The 22943-nt window shown below is 48.3% G+C and overlaps 1 protein-coding gene across 4 annotated transcripts in view; it reads right to left on the reverse strand.

The window, feature by feature from the left end:
• Positions 1-19081, reverse strand: part of COMMD7 (COMM domain containing 7) — a 38693-nt gene extending 19612 nt beyond the window's left edge. The window contains exons 1-3 of one of the 4 annotated variants that reach the window (XM_010352763.2): positions 18393-19081; positions 2414-2464; positions 2216-2318 (exon numbers count right to left, since the gene is read on the reverse strand). In XM_010352763.2, coding sequence (XP_010351065.1) covers positions 2216-2318; positions 2414-2464; positions 18393-18476 — 238 coding nt within the window. In that variant the 5' untranslated portion in view covers positions 18477-19081. Of the gene's footprint in view, positions 1-2215; positions 2343-2413; positions 2468-18392 lie in introns of all 4 variants that reach the window. The other 3 variants (XM_010352761.2, XM_030915566.1, XM_030915567.1) reach the window with 3 other exon arrangements.
• Between the last annotated feature and the right edge of the window lie 3862 nt (positions 19082-22943).

The following is a 22943-nucleotide window of genomic DNA, read 5'->3' on the forward strand; positions in this document are numbered from 1 at the left end:
GCGGAGCTTGCAGTGAGCTGAGAGCCGGCCACAGCAAGCACTCCAGCCTGGGCAGCAGAGCAAGACTCCGTCTCAAAAAAAAAAAAAAAAAAAGAAAGTTTAAAATGAAAATTTATTCCTCCTGGTACAATGGCTCACACCTGTAATTCTAACACTTTGGGAGGCTGAGGCAGGCAGATCACTTGAGCTCAGGAATTTGAAACCAGACTGGCCAGCATGGCAAAACCCCATCTCTACAAATAATAATAATAATAATAATACCAAAAATAGCCGGGTGTGGTGGTGCACGCCTGTAGTCCCAGCTACTCTGGAGGCTGACATGGGAGGATCACTTAAGCCTGGGAGGCGGAGGTTGCAGTAAGCTGAGATCATGCCACTGCATTCCAGTGTGGGCAACGGAGCAAAAGCCTGTCTCAAAAAAAAAAAAAAAAAGTATTCCTATATAAAAAGACTTTGGCTGAGTGCAGTGGCTGCACTCTGTAATCCCAGCACTTTGGGAAGCCGAGGCGGGTGGATCACGAGGTCAGGAGTTCAAGACCAGCCTGGCCAACATAGTGAAACCCCATCTCTACTAAAAATACAAAAATTAGTCAGGCTTGGTGGCACTTGCCTGTACCTGTAATCCCAGCTACTCAGGAGGCTGAGGCAGGAGAAGCACTTGAACCCGGGAGGCAGAGGTTGCAGTGAGTAAAGATTCCGCCACTGCACTCCAGCCTAGGCGACAGAGCAAGATTCCATCTCAAAAAAACAAACAAAAAAAGGACCTCATGGCCAGGCGCAGTGACTCACTCCTGTAATCCTACCACTTTGGGAGGCCGAGGTGGGTGGATCACCTAAGGTCAGGAGTTCAAGACCAGCCTGTCCAACATGGTGAAACCCCGTCTCTACTAAAAATACAATAAATTAGCTGGGTGTGGTGGTGGGTACCTGTAATCCCAGCTACTTGGGAGGCTGAAGCAGGAGAACCACTTGAACCCAGGAAGTGGAGGGTGCGGTGAGCCAAGACCATGCCATTGCACTCCAGCCTGGGCAACAAGATTGAAACTCCATCTCAAAAAAAAAAAAAAAAAGAAGAAGGCAAGAATCACATAAAAACGAGGCTCAGAAAATTTCACAGTTGAAAATCTCTGGAATGTTCTGGTTCAAGCCCCCCGAACCTCAGGAGCACAATACAGGGCAAAAGGAAGAAACTTCACTAAGACATAGGAAGGTGCCGAACAGAAGCAAACAAATTAAACCCCCAACTTCTAATACACTTGAACTGAAGCTGGGCATGGTGGCTTATACCTGTAATCCCAGCACTTTGGGAGTCCATAAGGCAGGAGGACAACTTGACCTAGGAGTTTGAGACTAGACTGAGTAACATAGAGAGACTCTATCTCTATACACAAAAATCATTAGCCAGGAAGGGTGGTGTACACCTGTGATCCCAGCTACTTGGGGGGTTGAGGCAGGAGGATCACTTGAACCTAGGAGTTTGAGGCTGAAGTGAGCTATGACTGCATCACTGTATTCTGGCTTGGGCAACAGAGCAAGACCCTATCAAAAACAAAAAAAATGTTCCATTTAAAAAAATGATTAGATTCAGGCTGGGCGCAGTGGTTCACGCCTGTAATCCCAGCACTTTGGGAGGCTGAGGCGAGCAGATCACAAGGTCAAGAGATCATGACCATCCTGGCCAACATGGTCTCTACTAAAAATACAAAAATTAGCTGGGCGTGGTGGCGCGTGCCTGTAATCCCAGCTACTTGGGAGGCTGAGGTAGGAGAATCACTTGAACCAGGATGGCAGAGGTTGCAGTGAGCCAAGATTGCACCACCGCACTTCAGCCTGGTGACAGAGAGACTCCATATCAAAAATAATAATAATAATAATAATACTAGATTCAAGAGACATTGTCGAGCTGCTATAAAAGGTTCCAGATGCTTATTCTCAATTTCTGTCCTTATTAGAGACAGGACAAGAGGACATTCTCGGGACGGAACTCAGGATACAGACTGAACTTTTGAGTTGCGCTGTGCCACAGGGCACTGCTATTCCACTATACTATATTCACCTGTTACATGGGCTCCCTCCAGAGACTGAGTCCCACACACATCTGGCTCATTACCGAACACTCTGGCTCAGTCCACAGAGCATGTTTCAATGACTCCATGGACTAAAGGAATGTTCAAGTTAATGTCTCTGGCCACAGCTGCTAAGAGAGGTTACTCACCATTTGGAACCAGGAGGAGGCTTTTCACAATGCTTCGGAGGGAGCCAAGACTGATACGATTGGTGGTGGCAAATTCAGAGAGCTGAGCCAGAAACCTTTCCACCTGCAGTGAGGGAACAGTGAAAACCTGAGCCTTCACTTTCTAAGCATCTCAGGGACCACGGACCCACTCTTCCTAACGTGGAATGTTTTATTTACCTCTTTTGGCTCAGTTAGGAAGTGGAAAAGCACCTCTGTCAGGGCTGAGAACTGCTGTGAAGGAAACAACATAGAACATCAGTACAATTTCTACTGCTGGGTCAGCATGCCCCACCCCAGGCAACTGCAGAGACTTGAGAGGGAAGAACAGTAACAGCCAGGTGTTATGCCTGTTCTGATCATCCTAGTTACAAATGTTCACAATCCCACCACCGTGTCAATATACGTGTGTCACTACATCATCTGAAAAACACGTTTATTGGGATACTTGGGAAACATGTATTAAAAGACTGTGAGCATATGCACTCAGAAGCACACATATATCTCTAGGACACAGACACACACAGACAGACATATACACACGCACGCACAAAGGGAAAATCACCAGAAAATTAAAAGCGGTTACCACTTTGGATGATTTTTATTTTCTTCTGTTTTACCTATCCATATTTTCTTTTCTTTTTTTTTTTTTTTGTTTCCCTGAGATAGGGTCTCTCTGTTGCCCAGGTTGGAATGCAGTGATGCAATCTCAGCTCACTGCAATCTCTGCCTCCTGGGCTCAAGCGATCCTCCCACCTCAGCCTCCAGAGTAGCTGGGACTACAGGCATATGCCACCACACCTGGCTAATTACTTTTTTTAATGTAGAGACAGGATCTCACTTTGTTGTCCAGGATTGTCTCAAACTCCTGGGCTCAAGCAATCTACCCACCTGAGCCTTCCAAAGTGCTGGAATTACAGGCATAAGCCATGCACCTGGCCTCTTATTTTCTTGGGTTCCCCCCACCCATAAACATCTCATTACTTGTGTAAGACAACAATAAATTGTAACACTTTATTATGCACCTAGAACAGACTCTTACAGTTTTGCGTGTCTTAATCTTTTCTCTTTACTGGTACTGTGTTGTTAGGAACTGAATGTTTGTGTCTTCCCCAAATTCATATATTGAAGCCCTAACTTCTGTTGTGACAATATTTGAAGACAGGAACTTTTAGATGATAACGGTTAAATGAGGTCATAGAGTCAGACCCTCACCCCACAGGGCTGGGGGCCCTTATTTTGATTTTATTTTATTTTTTAGATAGAGTCTCACTCTGTTGCCCAGGCTGGAGTGCAGTGGTGTGATGTCGCCTCACTGCAACCTCTACCTCCCGAGTTCAAGCAATTCTCCTGCCTCAGCCTCCCGAGCAGCTGGGACTACAGGTGCCTGCCACTACACCTGGATAATTTTTGTTCTTTTAGTAGAGACGAGTTTCACCATATTGGCCAGGCTGGTCTCGAACTCCTCACCTCAAGTGATCCACCTTCCTCGTCCCCCCAAAGTGCTGGGATTATAGGCATGACCCACCAAGCCCAGCCTAGGGCTGGGGCCTTATAAGAAGAAGAAGCCAGGTGCAGTGGCTCATGCCTGTAATCCCAGCATTTTGGGAGGCCAAGATGGGAGGATGGCTTGAGGCTGTGAGTTTGAGATCTGCCTGGGCAACATAGCAAGACCCCATCTCTCTTTTTTTTTTTTTTTTTGAGACGGAGTCTCACTCTGTCGTCCAGGCTGGAGTTTAGTGGCACAATCTTGGCTCACTGCAAGCTCCGCCTCCCAGGTTCACACCATTCTCCTGCCTCAGCCTCCCAAGTAGCTGGGACTAGAGGCACCTGCCACCACGCCTGGCTAATTTTTTGTATTTTTAGTAGAGACGGGGTTTTACCACGTTAGGCAGGATGGTCTCGATCTCCTGACCTCCTGATCTGCCCGCCTTGGCCTTCCAAAGTGCTGGGATTACAGGCATGAGCCACCGCGCCCGCCCAAAGACCCCATCTCTTTAAGAAAAAAAAAAAAAAAAAAAAAAAAAGGAAGGAGACAGCTATCTACAAGCCAGGAATCACACTGGCTGGCACTTGATTTTGTACTTCCGCGCAAGCAAAACTGTTAGAAATAAACGTCTGGGCTGGGTATAGCGGCTCATGCCTGTAATCCTAGCACTTTGGGAGGCTGAAGCAAGCAGATCACGAGGTCAGGAGTTTGAGACCAGCCTGGCCAGCATGGTGAAGCCCCATCTCTACTAAGAAAAACCAAAACAAACAAAAAAAATTAGCTGGGTGTGGTGGTGTGTACCTGTAATCCCAGCTACTCGGGAGGCTGCGGCAGGAAAATCACTTGAACCCAGGAGGCAGAGGTTGCAGTGAGCCATGATCATGCCACTGCACACCAACCTGAGTGACAGATCGAGACTCCGTCTCCAAAAAAAAAAAAAAAAAAAAGGAAGAAAGAAAAGAAAAGAAAGAAAGTCTGTTGTTGGCGCCAACCAGTCTATGGTATTTTGCCTTAACAAAATACCAGCTGCCCAGGTATTTTGTTATGGAAGCCTGAGCTGACTGAGACACAGATCATTACTTTCTCATGTCCCTCCCTGTGAACAGTGTGTATGGACTGGGCGCAGTGGCTCAAGCATGTAATCCCAGCACTTTGAGAGGCCGAGGTGGGTGGATCATTTGAGGTCGGGAGTTCAAGATCAGCCTGGCCAAAATGGTAAAACCCCGTCTCTATTAAGAATACAAAAATTCGCTGGGCGCGGTGGCTCAAGCCTGTAATCCCCGCACTTTGGGAGGCCGAGACGGGCGGATCACGAGGTCAGGAGATCGAGACCATCCTGGTGAACACGGTGAAACCCCGTCTCTACTAAAAAGTACAAAAAACTAGCCGGGCGAGGTGGCGGGCGCCTGTAGTCCCAGCTACTCGGGAGGCTGAGGCAGGAGAATGGCATGAACCCGGGAGGTGGAGCTTGCAGTGAGCTGAGATCCGGCCACTGAACTCCAGCCTGGGCGATAGAGCGAGACTCTGTCTCAAAAAAAAAAAAAAAGAATACAAAAATTAGCTAGTCATGGTGGTGCACACCTGTAATCCCAGCTACTCAGGAGGCTGAGGCAGAAGAATTGCTTGAACCTGGGAGGCACAGGCTGCAGTGAGCTGAGATCGTGCCATTGCACTCCAGCCTGGGTGACAGAGCGAGACTCCGTTTCAGACAACAACAACAACAACAACAAACCCAGTGTGTATGGCATAGTGGGGAAAACCTGGATGCCAGGGTTTAAAAGACCCAGTTGAATCAGTGTTCTCCATTGACTACTCTTGTGAATTTGGTCAAGTCATTTAGCCTCTGTGTCCCAGTCCTCATGAGGAAAACAAAGGTAGTAATATACAGCTTCCAATACTAACAGTGACACATGCAGAGCCTCTAGCACAGAGCCAGGCTGGAAGCTAAACAAATGATAGCTACAATTAGAGCCATAATTAGAGTCACTATACCATTTGATCCACCTTCTAGAAGCAATATATAAAAAAAGAAAAAGATTACAGGCAGGTACTTCAGCTTAAAACCCCCAAAGTTGTATGTGTAGTATGTTAAATGCACCTATCCCTTCTGCTGTGACACATTAAACGCTACACATCTGTCAGGGCTCTGCATTATTTTATTCGAAAATGTATTCTATTTTAAAAGCAAATGAAACTGGGTGTGGTGGCTCATGCCTACAATCCCAGCACTCTGGGAGGCCAAGGTGAGAGGACTGCTCGAGCCCAGGAGTTTGAGACCAGCTTGGGCAATATAGCGAGAACCTGTCTGCACAAAAAAATTTAAAAATTAGCCAGACGGCCGGGCCTGTAATCCCAGAACTTCGGGAGGCTGAGACGGGCGGATCACGAGGTCAGGAGATCGAGACTATCTCGAGACTATCCTGGCTAACACGGTGAAACCCCGTCTCTACTAAAAGATACAAAAAACTAGCCGGGCGAGGTGGCGGGCGCCTGTAGTCCCAGCTACTCGGGAGGCTGAGGCAGGAGAATGGCATAAATCCGGGAGGCGGAGCTTGCAGTGAGCTGAGATCCGGCCACTGCACTCCAGCCTGGATGACAGAGCGAGACTCCGTCACAAAAAAAAAAAATTAGCCAGACAAGGTGGCATGCTCCCGTAGTCCTAGCTACTCAGGAGGCTGAGGCAGGAGGATTGCTCAAGCCCAGGAGTTCCAAGCTGCAGTGAGTTATGATCATACCACTGAACTCCAGCCTGGGTGACAGAACAAGATCCTAGTTCAAAAAATAAAAACAAAAAATAAAGTAGCCAGATGTGGTGGTATGCACCTGCAGTTCTAGCTACTCTGGAGGCTAAGGTAGAAGGATTGCTTGAGCCCAGGAGCTTGAGGCTGCAGCGAACTATGATTGCGCCACTGCAATCGAGCCTGAGCGACAGTGCAAGAATGTGTTATTGATCCCTCATCCCTATCTCTCCCTTCCCAAACCCTCCTTATCCTCCAAAGCCCTGCCAAGAAACCATGACACTCCCAACAAGAAAGGGAGCTACCCAGATTCTCAACTTCTGAGGCTGCTCTCTAAAAACTCACCTGGGGCCACTTAGAATTTTTAACCCTGATAAGGGACACAAACATGTCTTAGAAGAGAAGGTTCCTTATACGGCATTGCAGCTTCACAGCAACTTAAATATTGTAATTGCACAGTAAGTATTTGCTGAATAAATCTTTCCTAAACACTCCCCCCATGCTTTGCCTTTGCAATTGTATAGGTGCCTCCCTCTGGAATGCTCACCCACCCATGACTATCTATGCATGTGTCTCAAAATCTTAAGGATACTCCCCAGTAAACTTAGGAAGAGATGCACAAGGTCATTCCAGACTAGAGAAATGCAAATCAGTAAAACCAGAAGATGCTGTTTTTCACTTATCAGATCTGCAAACCCAAAAGTTTGACTAGGACACCAGTGCTGGTGAAAGTACAAGAAAGCAGACAGGCTCCTGCATGACTGATGAAAGGATACACTGGGGTGACCTTTCTAGAGGGCAATTTCGCAATGTGCATCTAAGTTGTATTTTTTTGAGGCAGAGTGTGGCTCTGTCGCCCAGACTGGAGTACAGTGGCGCAATCATGGCTTACTGGAGCCTCCAACCTCTTGGGCTGGAAACAATCCTCCCACCTCAGTCTCCTGAGTAGCTGAGATTACAGGCACATGCCACCACATCCACATTGGGCTAACTTTTTATATTTTGTAGAGACAGGGTCTCACAATGTTGTCCCAGCTCATCGGGAGCTCCTGAACTCAAGCAATCCTCCTGCCTCACCCTCCCTAAGAACTGGGATTATAGGTATGACCAACCACACCCAACCGGCATCTAATTTTTAAATGATTATACCCCTGGACCTAGTAATTCCATTCCATAAAGTATATCCTTCAGGTATGTTCCAAAACGTAAATGTTTTGGCAAGTCACAGTGGCTCATGCCTGTAATGCCAACACTTTGGGAGGCTGAGGCAGGAGGATCGCATGAGCCCAGGAGACAAGCATTATGTTCAGGCAACATAGTGAGAGCCCATCTTTACAAATCATAATACATTTAAATTAAAAAAGAAAAAAGAAGGCCAGACGCAGTGGCTCACGCCTGTAATCCCAGCACTCTGTGAGGCCGAGGCGGGCGGGTCACCTGAGGTCAGGAGTTTGAGACCAGCCTGGCCAACATGGTGAAACCCCATCTCTACTAAAAATACAAAAATTAGCTGGGCATGGTGGCAGGCACCTATAATCCCAGCAGAATTACTTGAACCTGGGAGGCGGAGGCTGCAGTGAGCTGAGACTGCACCACTACACTTCAGCCTGGGCAAGAGAGTGAGACTCCATATCAAAAAAAAAAAAAAAAAAAAAACGAATGCAGCTCTGTTTGTATTGAAGGGGGAAAATAAGATACATTGTTCAGTTTAAAAAAAACAACAACAAAACAGGCCAGGCAATGTGGCTCACACCTGTAATCCCAGCACTCTGGGAGGTCGAGTTGCGGGGGCGGATTACCCGAGGTCATGAGTTTGAGAACAGCCTGGACAACTTGGCAAAACCCCATCTCTAGTAAAAATTCAAAAATGGGCAGGGCGCGGTGGCTCACGCCTGTAATCCCAGCACTCTGGGAGGCCGAGGCGGGCGGCTCACGAGGTCAGGAGATCAAGACCCTCTTGGCTAACACAGTGAAACCCCGTCTCTACTAAAAAATACAAAATATTAGCCGGGCATAATGGCGGATTCCTGTGCAGTGAGCCTAGATCGTGCCACTGCACTCCAGCCTGGGCCACAGAACGAGACTCTATCTCAAAAAAAAAAAAAAAAATTGGCCTGGCCCGGTGGCTCACACCTGTAATCCCAGCACTTTGGGAGGCCAAGGCAGACAGATCACCTGAGGTCAGGAGTTTGAGACCAGCCTAACATGGTGAAACCCCGTCTCGACTAAAGATACAAAAAATTAGCCAAGTGTGGTGGCACACACCTACAATACCAGCCACTTTGGAGGCTGAGGCAGGAGAATTGCTTGAACCTGGGAGGTGGAAGTTGAATTGAGTCGAGATTGCACCATTGCACTCCAGCCTGGGTGACAGGGCAAGACTCCATCTCAAAAAAAAAAAAAAAAAAAAAATTAGCCGGGCGTGGTGGTGTGTGTTTGTAATGCCAGCTACTCAGGAGGCTGAGGCAGGAGAATTGCTTGAACCTGGGAGGCAGAAGTTGCAGTGACCCGAGATCGCACCATTGCACTTCAGCCTGGGTGATGAGTGAAACTCCTTCTCAAAAAAAAATAAATAAATAAAACAAAACAAAACAAAAAAGGCCAGGCGCGGTGGCTCAAGCCTATAATCCCAGCACTTTGGGAGGCCGAGATGGGCGGATCACGAGGTCAGGAGATTGAGACCATCCTGGCTAACACGGTGAAACCCCGTCTCTACTAAAAAATACAAAAAACGGCCGGGCGCGGTGGCTCAAGCCTGTAATCCCAGCACTTTGGGAGGCCGAGACGGGCGGATCACGAGGTCAGGAGATCAAGACCATCCTGGCTAACATGGTGAAACCCCGTCTCTACTAAAAATACAAAAAACTAGCCGGGCGACCTGGCGGGCGCCTGTAGTCCCAGCTACTCGGGAGGCTGAGGCAGGAGAATGGCGTGAACCCGGGAGGCGGAGCTTGCAGTGAGCTGAGATCCAGCCACTGCACTCCAGCCTGGGCGACAGAGCGAGACTCCGTCTCAAAAAAAAAAAAAAAAAAAATACAAAAAACTAGCCGGGCGAGGTGGCAGGCGCCTGTAGTCCCAGCTACTTGGGAGGCTGAGGCAGGAGAATGGCGAGAACCCGGGAGGCGGAGCTTGCAGTGAGCTGAGATCCGGCCACTGCACTCCAGCCTGGGCGACAGAGCAAGACTCCGTCTCACAAAAAAAAAAAAAAAAAAACCAGCGCCGTGGCTCACGCTTGTAATCCCAGCACTTTGGGAGGCCGAGGCAGGTGGATCACAAGGTCAGGCGTCCAAGACCAGCCTGGCCAAGATGGTGAAACCCCGTCTTCACTAAAAATACAAAAATTAGCCAGGCATGGTGGCACGTGCCTGTAATCCCAGTTACCTGGGAGGCTGGGGCAGAGAACTGCTTGAACCCAGGAGGTGGAGGTTGCAGTGAGCCCAGATCAGGCCACGCCACTCCACCCCCAGCCTGGGCGACTGAGCGAGACTCCGTCTTAAAACAAACCAAAAAACAAACAAACAAACAAACAAAAGCAAGATCCATTTTATATATATATATATATATAAATTCAAAGCCAGATGTGGGAGGATCACTTGAGCCCAGATGTTCAAAGTCGCCACGGACAACATAGTGAGACCTCATGTCTAAAAAAATAAAAATAAGACCGGGCGCAGTGGCTCATGCCTGTAATCCCAGCACTTTGGGAGGCCGAGGATGGCAGATCACCTGAGGTCAGGAGTTCAAGACCATCCTGGCCAACATAGTGAAACCCCATGTCTACTAAAAATACAAAAATTAGCCAAGTGTGGTAGCAGGCACCTGTAGTCCCAGCTACTCGGGACGCTGAGGCAGGAGAATCGCTTGAACCCAGGAGGCAAAGTTTGCAGTGAGCTGAGATTGCGCCATTGAAGTCCAGTTTGGGCAACAGAATGAGACTCCATCTCAAAAAAAAAAAGAAAAATAAGAAAACATGGCCAGGCACAGAGACTCACGCCTGTAATCCTAGCACTTTGGGAGTCTGAGGAAGGTGGATCACCTGAGGTCAGGAGTTCAAGACCAGCCTGGCAAACATGGTGAAACCCCATTCTACTAAAAATACAAAAAATTAGCTGGGCATGGTGGTGGGTGCCTGTAATCCCAGCTACTTGGGAGGTTGAGGCAGGAGAACTGCTTGAACCTGGGAGGCAGAGGTTGCAGTGAGCCAAGATTACGCCATTGTACTCTAGCCTGGGCAACAGAGCAAGACGCTATCTCAAAAAAAAAAAAAAAAAAAAAAATTAAAGGATACCCATAAATATGCTGGCAAATTAAGACTTTTTTCTATAAAAATAAGTAAGAAACTATTTTTTGTTTGTTTTTTGAGACACAGTCTCTCTGTGTCACCCAGGCTGGAGTGCAGTGGTGCGATCATGGCTCACCGCAACCTCCACCTCCTGAGTATAAGTGATTATCCTGCCTCAGCCTCCTAAGTAGCTGGGATTATAAGCATGCACCACAATGCCCAGCTAATTTTTGTATTTTTAGTGGAGACAGGGTTTCACCATGTTGGCCAGGCTGGTCTTAGACTCCTGGCCTCAAGTGATCCACCTGCCTCGGCTTCCCAGAGTGGCTGGATTACAGGCGTGAGCGACTGCACTCGGCAGAAAGAAACTATTAAAATGATTTCTAGAGATAAGAAAAATAAACATTTGATTTTTAAGAGATGGGGGTCTTACTCTTTCACTCAGGCTGGAGTACAGTGGGGTGATCATCATAGCTCACTGCAGCTTCCAACTCCTAGGCTCCTGCCTCAGCCTCCTGGGTTGCTCTGGGATTACAGACATGCTGCACTATATCCAGCTTATTTCACTTTGATATCTTTGTATACTGTTTGAATTTCCTGTCTATTACTTTCATTTCCAGCTTGGTGAGAGGATTGTGGGCCACTTGCTTGTCTTCTCCTTTATACTTTTTTGAGTTTACTCTCATTCTAAAATGATTAACTTAAAATCCTGCCTATTATCAGACTCCACATTACCTAGGACTGGCCACGGGCATCAGAGGGCACATCTATCATGTGCATTTTGGTACTATCTGCTTCTTCATTTTATGACCTGTTGTAGAAGATCACAACTTCCCCAGGACAAAAGGCCTTGACCATCAAATCTTCCTAAGTCCCACCAGGTTTAGTGGCTATTTGGTTTATGGCAGGCATTCAGGTAAACACCCACTGAATGAGCAATAAATGGTAATGAGGAGGTTCACACAACAATTCCTTTACTCCTTGAGGCCTACACTTCAGAATTCAAAACAAATTCAGCTAATAGAGTGGGTACTTGGAGAAGTCCGATTATCCAACAAAAGACAGAGAAATGGCCCAAATGACTCAAGTAAATAGCTTATCAGGAGAAAGGTTTCTGTACTAACAATAAAGGTAGCCGGGCGCAGCGGCTCACGCCTGTAATCCTAGCCACTTTGGGAGGCTGAGGCGGGCGCATCATGAGGTCAGGAGATCAAGACCATCCTGGCTAACATGGTGAAACTCCGTCTCTACTAAAAATACAAAAAAATCAGCCAGGCATAGTGGCACATGCCTGTAATCCCAGCTACTCGGGAGGCTGAGGCAGGAGAATTGCTTGAACCCGGGAGGCGGAGGTTGCAGTGAGCTGAGGTTGCACCACTCCAGCGTGGGCGACAGAGCGAGACTCTGACTCAAAAATAAAAACAAAAACAAAAACAGTAAAGGTAAAGGTTTAGAGTATGTTTCAAGGTTAGAAAATGAGTCAATTCCTGGGGATGATGACTCACACCTGTAATCCCAGCACTTCGGGAAGCCAAAGTGGGTATATCACTCGAGCCTGGAAGTTCTAGACCAGTCTGGGCAACATGGCAAAATCCCATTTCTTCAAAAAATACAAAAATGAGCCAGAGCTGGGCGCCATGGCTCATGCTTGTAATCCCAGCACTTTGGGAGGCTGAGACAGGTGGATCACCTAAGGTCAGGAGTTCGAGACCAGCCTGACCAACATGGCAAAACCCTGTCTCTACTAAAAATACAAAAAAATTTAGCCAGGCATAGGGGCAGGCGCCTGTAATCTCCTACTCGGGAGGCTGAGGCAGGAGAACTGCTTGAACCTGGGAGAAAGAGGCTGCAGTGAGCCGAGATCGTGCCATTGCACTCCAGCCTGGGCAACAAAGCAAGACTCCGTCTCAAAAAAAAAAGAAAATTAGCCAGACATGGTGGCACATGCCTATAGTCCCAGCTACTAGAAAGGCCAAGGTAGGAGGATCACTTGAGCCTGGGAGGTCAAGGCTGCACTCCAGCCTGGGTGACAGAATGAGACCCTGTCTCAAATTTAAAAAAGGAAAGAAAGAAAAGAAAAGAAGTCAACTCTGGGTGTAGTGGCTCACATCTATAACCCCAGCACTTTGGGAGGATGAGGTGGGAGGATCCCTTAAGGCCAGGAGGCCCAGATCAACCTAGGCAACATACAGCGACCCCGTTGCTATAAAAAATTAAAAAAATAAAAAATCAGCCTGGTGTGGTGGCACATGTCTGTGGTTCCAGCTACTCAAGAGGCTGAGGCAGGAGGACTGCTTGAGCCCAGGAGTTCAAGACTGCAGTGAGCCATTATTGTGCCACTGCTCTCCAGCTTTGCGACAGAGTGAGAGCCTGTCTTAAAAAAAAAAAGAAAAAGGAAAAGAAAATGAGTCAAGTGCTGATCTCAAAGGAAGTGGTTGTATTTTCTACGAATACCAAGCTGGAGGTAATTTTACAGATCATACAATCCAGTATCTTAAAAAAAAAAAAAAAAAAAAAAAAAAAAAAAAACTTTGTTAGTAGCAGAATCTTTTTTTATTCTCCAAATGAATACCTTCCAGAGAATACGGATACATTAACAAGGAAAAGCTAAGCTACCTCCATAGGCTTTGAACCCAAACACGTGATCCTAAATTCCTGGCTCCATCACTTCCTGGCTGCCTGACAGTATTTATTTTCTTGAGACAGGGTCGCATTTTCTCACCCAGGCTGGAGTGCAATGCCATGGTCATAGCTCACTGCAGCCTCAAACTTCCGGGCTTAAGGGATTCTCCTGCCTCAACCACTTAAGCAGCTAGAACTACAGGCACACACCACCATTCAGCTGATTTTCAAAACCGCTGGCCAGGCACAGTGGCTCACGCCTGTAATGCCAGCACTTTGGGAGGCTGAGGTGGGCGGGTTACGAGGTCAGAGTTCGAGACCAGCCTAGCCAACATGGTGAAACCCCATCTCTACTAAAAATAGAAAAATGAGCCGGGCATGGTGGTGCACGCCTGTAGTCCCAGCTACTTGGGAGGCTGAGGCAGGAGAATCACTTGAACCTGGAAGGCAGAGGTTGCAGTGAACCGAGATCGCACCACTGCACTACAGCCTGGGCAATAGTGAGACGTTGTCTCAAAGAAAAAAAAAAGTTTTTGTAGAAATGGGGTCTTGTTATGTTGCCCAGGCTAGTCTTGAACTCCTGGCCTCAAGTGATCCCCCCACCTCTGCCTCCCAAAGTGCTGAGATTACGGGCATGAGCCATCTTGCCTGGCTTTCTGCATGATTTTATCTATTTATTTATTTGAGACATGGTCTGGTCTGTTCTCTGGGCTGGAGTGCAGTGGCATAATCATAGCTAACTGCAGCCTCCAATTTCTGACTCAAGTGATCCTCCCACCTATGCCTCTGGAGTAGCTGGGACTACAGGTGTATGCCACCATGCCTGGCTAATTTTTTATCTTATTATAGAGATGGAGTCTTGCTACGTTGCCTAAGCTGGTCTTGAACTCCTGTCTATATGACTTTAAACAGATCAGTTTATTTCTCTGAACCATCTTTCTTAACTGTAAAATGGGAATAATAATAGTGCCTTCCTTTTAGGGTTGTTATGTATAAAACATTTAAAATGGTGCCTGGACACATGATGCATGCTCAATATACTAATATAATGTAATAACTATGTTCATGTAACTGCTCTGTGATTCAGTTTCTTCATCTGTAAAATGTGAATAATAATAAGTGGCTGGGTGCAGCGGCTCATGCCTGTAACTCCATCACTTTGGGAGGCTAAGATGGATCACCAGAGACCATGAGTTCAAGACAAGCCTAGACAACATAGGGAGACCCTGTCTCAATTTAAAATAATAGCAACTACCTATAAGAGTGATTGCAAGGACTCAATGAGTTAACATACATAAAAGCACTTAGATCCCTATTGTCCAGTGGCCACTTGCCACATAAGCATTTAAAAAGGGCTAATCTGGCCAGGGGTGGTGGCTCACTCCTGTAATCCCAGCACTTTGGGGGGCCAAGGCGGGTGGATCACTGGAGGTCAGAAGTTCGAGACTACCCTGACCAACATGGTGAAACGCCATCTCTACTAAAAATACAAGAAAAAATTAGCCGGGCATGGTGGTGCACGCCTGTAATCTCAGCTCCTTGAGTGGCTGAGGCATGACAATCACTTGAACCCCGTAGGCGGAGGTTTCAGTGAACCGAGATCACACTCCTGCACTCTAGGCTGAGTGACAAAGCGAGCCTGTCTTTAAAAAGAAAAGGGCTAATCTACTTTAAGGTGTGCTGTAAGTGTAAAACACCAGGTTTAGAAAACTTCGTACCAAAAAGTAAAATATGTCATTGATATTTGTATACAGGTTAGATATTGAAAAATATTTTGATATTGTGGATTAAAGCATGGCATTTTGATCAATGATGAACCACATATAAAATGATGGTCTCATAACATTATAATGGAGCTGAAAGATCCCTGTTACCTAGTGATTGTCACAGCAATCTGTGTCCAGCCATGTTTGTGTTTTAAGCTATGTGTTACGGGCGGGCACAGTGGCTCAAGCCTGTAATCCCAGCACTTTGGGAGGCCGAGACAGGCGGATCACAAGGTCAGGAGATCGAGACCATCCTGACTAACACGGTGAAACCCCATCTCTACTAAAAAATACAAAAAACTAGCCGGGCGAGGTGACAGGCGCCTGTAGTCCCAGCTACTGGGGAGTCTGAGCCAGGAGAACGGCGTGAACCCGGGAGGCAGAGCCTGCAGTGAGCTAAGATCCGGCCACAGCACTCCAGCCTGGGTGACAGAGCGAGACTCCGTCTCAAAAAAAAAAAAAAAAAAATTTCAGGCCAGGCCCAGTGGCTCACTCCTGTAATCCCAGAACTTTGGGGGGCCGAGGCCGGTGGATCATTCAAGGTTAGGAGTTCAAGATCGGCCTGACCAACATGGTGAAACCCTCAAAAAAAAAAAAAAAAGGCTATGTGTTACTACAAAAGTTCCAAAAAGTTTAACAAAACCAGCCTGGGGAACATGGCAAAACTCTGTCTCTACAAAAAATACAAAAATTAGCCAGGTGCAGTGGCATGTGCCTATAGTCCCAGCTATTTGGGAGGCTGAGGTGGGAAGATTGCTTGAGCCCAGGAGGTCGAGGCTGCAGTAAGCATGGGTGACAGAGCGAGACCCTGCCTCAAAAAAAAAAAAAAAAAGTAAGTGTTCATGAAGTAAAAAGTTACAGTTGGGGCCAGGTGCGGTAGCTCATGTCTATAATCCCAGCACTTTGGGAGGCCAAGGCGGGTGGATCTCGAGGTCAAGAGATTGAGACCATCCTGGCTAACACGGCGAAACCCTGTCTCTATTAAAAATACAAAAAATTATCTGGTCCTGTTGGCGGGCACCTGTAGTCCCAGCTACTAGGGAGGCTGAGGCAGGAGAATGGCATTAACCCAGGAGGCAGAGCTTGCAGTGAGCAGAGATTGTGCCACTGCACTCCAGCCTGGGTGACAGAGCAAGACTCCATCTCAAAAAAAAAAAAAAAAGGTTACAGTTGGCCAGTTGCAGTGGCTCACGCCTGTAATCCCAGCACTTTGGAAGGTCGAGGCAGGCAGATCACTTGAGCTCAGGAGTTTGTGACCAGCCTGGCCAATGTGGTGAAACCCTGTCTCTATTAAAACTACAAAAATTAGCCAGGCAAGGTGGTGCACACCTCTAATACCAGCTACTTGGGAGTCTGAGGCAGAAAAATCGCTTGAGCCTGGGAGGCAAAGGTTGCAGTGAGCCAAGATCATGCCACTGCACTCCAGCCTGGGTGACAGAGGAAGACTCCATCTAAAAAAAAAAAACAAAAAGTGACAGTAAGCTAAAGTAAACTTATCAAAAAAAGAAAAAAAAAAATTTTTAGAAACGGGGTCTCACTATGCTGCCCAGGCTGGAGTGCAAAGGCTATTCACAGGTGGAATCATCATGCACTATAGCCTTGAAATCCTGGGCTCAAGTAATCCTCCTGTCTCAGCTTCCCAAGTAGTTGGGACTACTGTGGTAGCTCACCACCACACCCAACTAGAAAGTTTTTTTTTTTTTTTTGAGAGTGAGTCTTGCTCCATTGCCCAGGCTGGAATGCAGTGGTGCAATCTCGGCTCGCAGTTACATGCTATATAGGTTTGTAGCCTAGGAGCACTGGGCTATATCATATATCCTAGTGTGTAGTAGGTTTGTGTAAATAAACTCTAGGATGCTTGCACAAGATGAAATCAGGGCCAGGCATGGTGGCTCACACCTGTAATCCCAACACTCTCAGAGGCTGAGGCAGGCGGATCACCTGAGGTCAGGTGTTCAAGACCAGCCTGGTCAACCTGGTGAAACCCCATCTCTACTAAAAATACAAAAATTAGCCGGGCTTGGTGGCGTGTGTCTGTAGTCCCAGTTACTCCGGAGGCTGAGACAGGAAACTGTTGAACCTGGGAGGCAGAGGTTGCAGTGAGCCGAGATCGTGCCACTGCACTCTAGCCTGGGCGACAGAATGAGACTCTGTCTCAAACAAACAAAAAAAAATTAAATTACATTTCTATTTAATTTTTAAATGTGGCTACTACAAAATGCAAAGTTAGAAATGTGGCTTGCAATTTTTTTCCACTGCATAGCTCAAGCTTAGAACCTTCCTGTCATTGTAAGTTGTAAATTTGGTTTTATCTCGCAAACAGCAGGACTGTGTGGGAAGTTGTGGGGGGTATGGAGATGAAAGAGACGGGCCCTACCTCCTGATAAGTGACAACCCAGTGGGGGTGAAAAGTGTCATTTTCACCTATTTATTTCAGCAGCCTTGGTGGTATGAAAGGGCATCCCAACCAGCACAGAAGCAGGACGTCCGAGGCTGCCTTGGTTGGCACCTGCAGCCCGGATGGGGAGAAAAGGGCTTTGCTAGCTCCCCTACTATCAAGGATGGGGACTCCCACTGTACACAGTGGATAGGGTTTCTTTCCATGTGAATCCCAGGGACTCTCCTTAACTGGGTGGTTAAGGTGCCATCAGTCTTGCCCCAGCCCCAGCCACAGCCCCTCAGGCCCACAGAGCCCCAGTGGGACCCGGCTATTACTGACACTCATTTCACACTGAGATGTAAGACGGCAGCCCAGGCCGAGCTTCCCCGGGCCCCCTCGGATTCTCGGGCGCTCCCACTCCCCCTAGGCTTCCTTGGACTCCCTGCCAAACATCTAACTCCCTTTGGACCCCACCGCTCCCCAAAACTACCCCTCACGCCCTTAGTCTGTTCCTTCAGTTCCCCAAACTCCTTCAGCCTCATCTAGACTTCCCTCCGTCCCTCTTCTAGGACCCCAAAAGCTCTCCTCGGCCCCAGCACCCCGCAGAAGTCCCGTAGTCCCATATCTGAGACCACACAAGGCCTTTCGGACCCCTCCGCTGGGCCTTAGGCCTCCGGAGATCCCTCGGCTCCCCACACTCTCCTCAGACCCCAGCTCCCCTTAGCCTCGCCTCGAACTCACCTCACACACCCCAAACGCCCAGCAGACGCCGCTGTGTCTAGCCTCTCCCAACTCCGGCGCACCCCCTGACGTCCCCTGCCCCTAAGCCCGGCTCCCGGAATCACCTGGGCCGCGCGCCCCACGCCCGGCCGCTGAGCCCACCTGCGCGCCCAACTGGTTCAGCTGCTGCATGTCGCCGCCCACGGCCTCGGGCACTGGGTCCTCCGTGCAGTGCAGGCGACCCATGGCGCGCGCCCCAGTCCCGCAGGTTCCGCCGCCGCCGCCCTGCTCAGCTTCCTCCTCCGCCTCCGCCGCCGCCGGCCTCTCAGCTCATCCACAACCGCACTTTCGCCACGGCCGCCGCCGCGCGCTCCTCCCTCGGCCGCCCTGGGAAGTCCGGAGCCGGGGCGCCCTCGCAGGGCCGCGTACACATGCGGCCGCCGGGCTCTGGGGAAGGGCGGGGGCGGCGCGGGCAGACGCGAGGTTTCCTGCCAGCTCTCCCGCTGAGTGACCTTTGGGTAGGGCGCTTGGCCTCTCTGGAACTCAGTTTCACCATCTGTGAAAATGATGGCTGGTGTAGCTCCTTAAATGAGTTAACCCTCCAGAAATGTTTAACGCAGAGACCCGCACACAAGAGGTCTTCAATCAATGGCCAGCTGCTATTATTATCATCACTGTTATTATGCACTCCACAGATATTTATGACACGCCTACACGATGCCAGACACTGGGGACAGGGAAGGGAACAAAGCAGGCCACGGTGTCCCTCGGAGAGCTGACATCAGAGTAGAGCAGTAGGTCTCAACCTTGGATGGGCATCAGCATCACCCCCAGAATCACCTGGTATTGCCAGGCCCCGCCCCCAGAGGATCTGATTCGAAAGGACAGGGTGGAGCCTGAGAATATGCACTTCCAACAAGCACCCAGGGACCACACTTTGAGACCCTGTGGAGTGGAAAAAACTGACTCACCAAAGTTTACTCAAAATAGTGCGAGGGCTTTGACTGTGCAGGGCAAGGAGGGTGGTGGTCAGGTGGGTGAGGGGAGGTATTGAGACCGTGATCATCACTGCAGCCTCTCAAACATTTTAACCCCCTTGCCTTCTCTTCCCAGGGGCTCCTCACAGTTCCCAGGTGAATATTAGCCTGATCCCCATCGGAAACATGAGAAAATAGAGACATGCTACCTAGAATCTAGGAACTGAACGCCAAGCCTACGGGCTTCACCTCGCCGGTAAGTCCAGCCTTGAGGGTAAGGAGGTAGTGCCCAGAAACCTGGAGCAGGGAAATGTGGGAGGTTTGGCTGGCCTTCCTCACCAGCCCTCCTTCTCTCCTCTACCCTTTCCTGAAAATCCCTTCTGTAAAAGTATAAACAAAATGTGTTCTACCCAAAGGCCAAGCCCATCCCCTTCAGTCATTACATCATTCAACAAATATTGAGTGGCACATGCCTGTGGTCCCAGCTATTCGGAGGCTGAGGCAAGAGGATCACTTGAGATCTTGAGGTTGAGGCTGCAGTGAGCCCAGATGGTGCCACTGCACTCCAGCCTGGGCGACAGAGCAAGACCACATCTTCCCCCCATCCCCGACCCCCGCAAAAAAAAAGTCGGCTGTGAGGCAGATACCATGACATGATAGGCGGTTGGGATCCCACAGTGACACAACCAGATGAACCAGATGCAGTGCCTGCCCTCTGAGAAGTCAGAATTGACCCAGGGAGGCAGACGCCCGTGTGTGTGTGTGAAAGCATTAAGGGATGCCAAAAAGTAGAAGGAGCTTTAAGAATGTGTACAGGACACAGTCAGAGTTTGGAGTACCTGGAAGAGAATAAACCTTTGGGTTACAAACAGACAGGGAGTGAACTCAGAGGCCCTACTCACTGTGCAAGAATTTTTTTTTTTTTTTTTTTAGATAGACTCTGGCTCTATCACCCAGGCTGGAGTGCAGTGGCACAATCTCAGCTCACTGCAACTTCTGCTTCCCGGGTTCTAGTGATTCTCCTACCTCAGTCTCCTGAATAGCTGGGAATACGGGTGGCTACCACCACCCCCAGCTAACTTTTGTCTTTTTTTTTTTTTTTTTTTTGAGATGGAGTTTCACTCTTTTTGCCCAGGCTGGAGTGCAATGGCGTGATCTCGGCTCACTGCAACCTCCGCCTCCCGGGTTCAAGCGATTCTCCTGCCTCAGCCTCCCGAGTAGCTGGGGTTATAGGCATGCGCCACCACGCCCAGCTAATTTTGTATTTTTAGTAGAGACGGGGTTTCTCCATATTGGTCAGGCTGGTCTCGAACTCCCCACCTCAGCTGATCTGCCCGCCTCAGCCTCCCAAAGTGCTAGGATTACAGGCATGAGCCACTGCACCTGGCCCGGAATTTTTACTTTTAAACATTTTTAACCTTGTTAAAAGAGAAGATCTGGGCTGGGTGCAGTGGCTCACGCCTGTAATCCTAGCACTTTGGGAGGCTGAGGTGGGTGGATCACCTAAGGTCAGGAGTTCAAGACAAGCCTGGCCAACATAGTGAAACCCTGGTTCTACTGAAAATACAAAAATTAGCCAGGCATGGTGGTTCATGCCTGTAATCCCAGCTACTCTGGAGGCTGAGGCAGGAAAATCTATTGAACCCAGTAGGCAGAGATTGCAGTGAGCCAAAATTGCATCACTCACTGCACTCCAGCCTGAGCAACAGAGTGAGACTCTCTCTTTTTTTTTTCAAGATGGAGTCTCGCCCAGTCGCCCAGGCTGGACTGCAGTGGCGCGATCTCAGGGCACTGCAAGCTCCGCCTCGTTAGTTCACGCCATTCTCCTGCCTCAGCCTCCCGAGTAGCTGGGACTACAGGCGCCCGCCGCTACGCCCAGCTAATTTTTTGTATTTTTAGTAGAGATGGGTTTCACCATGTTAGCCAGGATGGTCTCGATCTCCTGACCTCGTGATCTGCCCGCCTCGGCCTCCCAAAGTGCTGGGATTACAGGCGTGAGCCACCACGCCTGGCATGTGATTTGTTTTCATTTTACATACACAGGACTCTCCCATTTCACCAAGTTATTTAATAATCTCTTATACTCCACGTGTGGTCCTTGGACCAGCAGTGTAGGCTTTACCTGGAAGCTTGTTAGAAATGCTGAAACTCGGGCTGGGTGCAGTGGCTCTCACCTGTAATCCCAGCACTTTGGGAGGCTTGAGGCTGGCGGATCATGAGGTCAAGAGATTGAGACCATCCTGGCCAACATGGTGAAACCCCGTCTCTACTAAAAATACAAAAATTAGTTGGGCATGGTAGCGGGCACCTGTAGTCCCAGCTACTAGGGAGGCTGAGGCAGGAGAATAGCTTGAACCCGGGAGGGGGAAGTTGCAGTGAGCCAAGATCGGGCCACTGCACTCCAGCCTGGTAGGAAGGAAGGAAGAAAGGAAGGAAGGAAGGAAGGAGGGAGGGAGGGAGGGAGGGAGGGAGGGATGGAAAGAAGGAAGGAAGGAAGGAAGGAAGGAAGGAAGGAAGGAAGGAAGGAAGGAAGGAAGGAAGGAAGGAAGGGAAAGGAAGGCTGAATCTCATTCCAGCACTTTGGGAAGCTAAGGCAGGCAGATCACCTGAGGTCGGGAGTTCAAGACCAACCTGGCCAACGTGGAGAAATCCTGTCTCTACTAAAAATGAAAAAATTAGCCCAGCAGTGGTACATGCCTGTAATCCCAGCTATTCCGGAGGCTGAGGCAGGAGAATCACTTGAACTTGGGAAGCGGAGGTTGCAGTGAACTGAGATCACTCCAGTGCACACAAGCCTGGGTGACAGTGAGGCTTTGTCTCAAAATAAATAAATAAATAAAATAAAATACCGAATCTCAGGTCTACTAGACCTGCTGATTCAGGATCTGAATTTTAACAAGATTCCAAAGTTATATGTGGGTGCATTAAAGTTTGAAGTGCAAATAGGCTGGGCGCAGTGGCTCACACCTGTAATCGCAGCACATTGGGAGGTCGAGGTGGGCAGATCACGAGGTCAGGAGATTGAGACCATCCTGGTTAACATAGTGAAACCCCGTCTCTAATAAAAAAAAAAATACAAAAAATTAGCCAGGCGTGGTGACAGGCCCCTGTAGTCCCAGCTAATCGGGAGGCTGAGGCAGGAGAATGGCCTGAACCCGGGAGGCGGAGCTTGCAGTGAGCTGAGATCGCGCCACTGCACTTCAGCCTGGGCGACAGAGGGAGACTCCGTCTGGGAAAAAAAAAAAAAAAAAGTTTGAGGTGCAAATAATAACAACCATTTTAAGTGCTCACTTTGTGCAGTGCTTTATTTTAAGCACTTGAATACACACTGTGTATAATGATAATAGTACTTTGCATTGTCTACTGATTGTCGCTCATATTATTTTTTCTTTTTTGTGTGGCCTGACACCCAGGAACAAACCATCATTTCTATTTTAATGTTTACCACAATGTGTTATTGCTGTCGTTTACACATCTGTCTCCTCCACTTACTAATTATTTTGTCTCAGGCAAATGACTAACCTTTCAATGCTTCTATTTCTTTTTTTATGTATAAAATGGAGAAATTATATAACCTTCTCGAAAAGATGAAACAAGACAATGCTTAGAAAGCATTTAGCATAGCAACTGGACCATGGTAAGAGCTCAATAACTGCTTGGTGTTATTAATATTTCAGGTTTTCAATCTTATAAAAATAATATGACAGTAAACATTGCTGTACACAATCCTTTTCCA

The sequence above is a fragment of the Rhinopithecus roxellana genome, chromosome 13, assembly GCF_007565055.1.
Source record: "Rhinopithecus roxellana isolate Shanxi Qingling chromosome 13, ASM756505v1, whole genome shotgun sequence".
NCBI lineage: Eukaryota > Metazoa > Chordata > Mammalia > Primates > Cercopithecidae > Rhinopithecus > Rhinopithecus roxellana.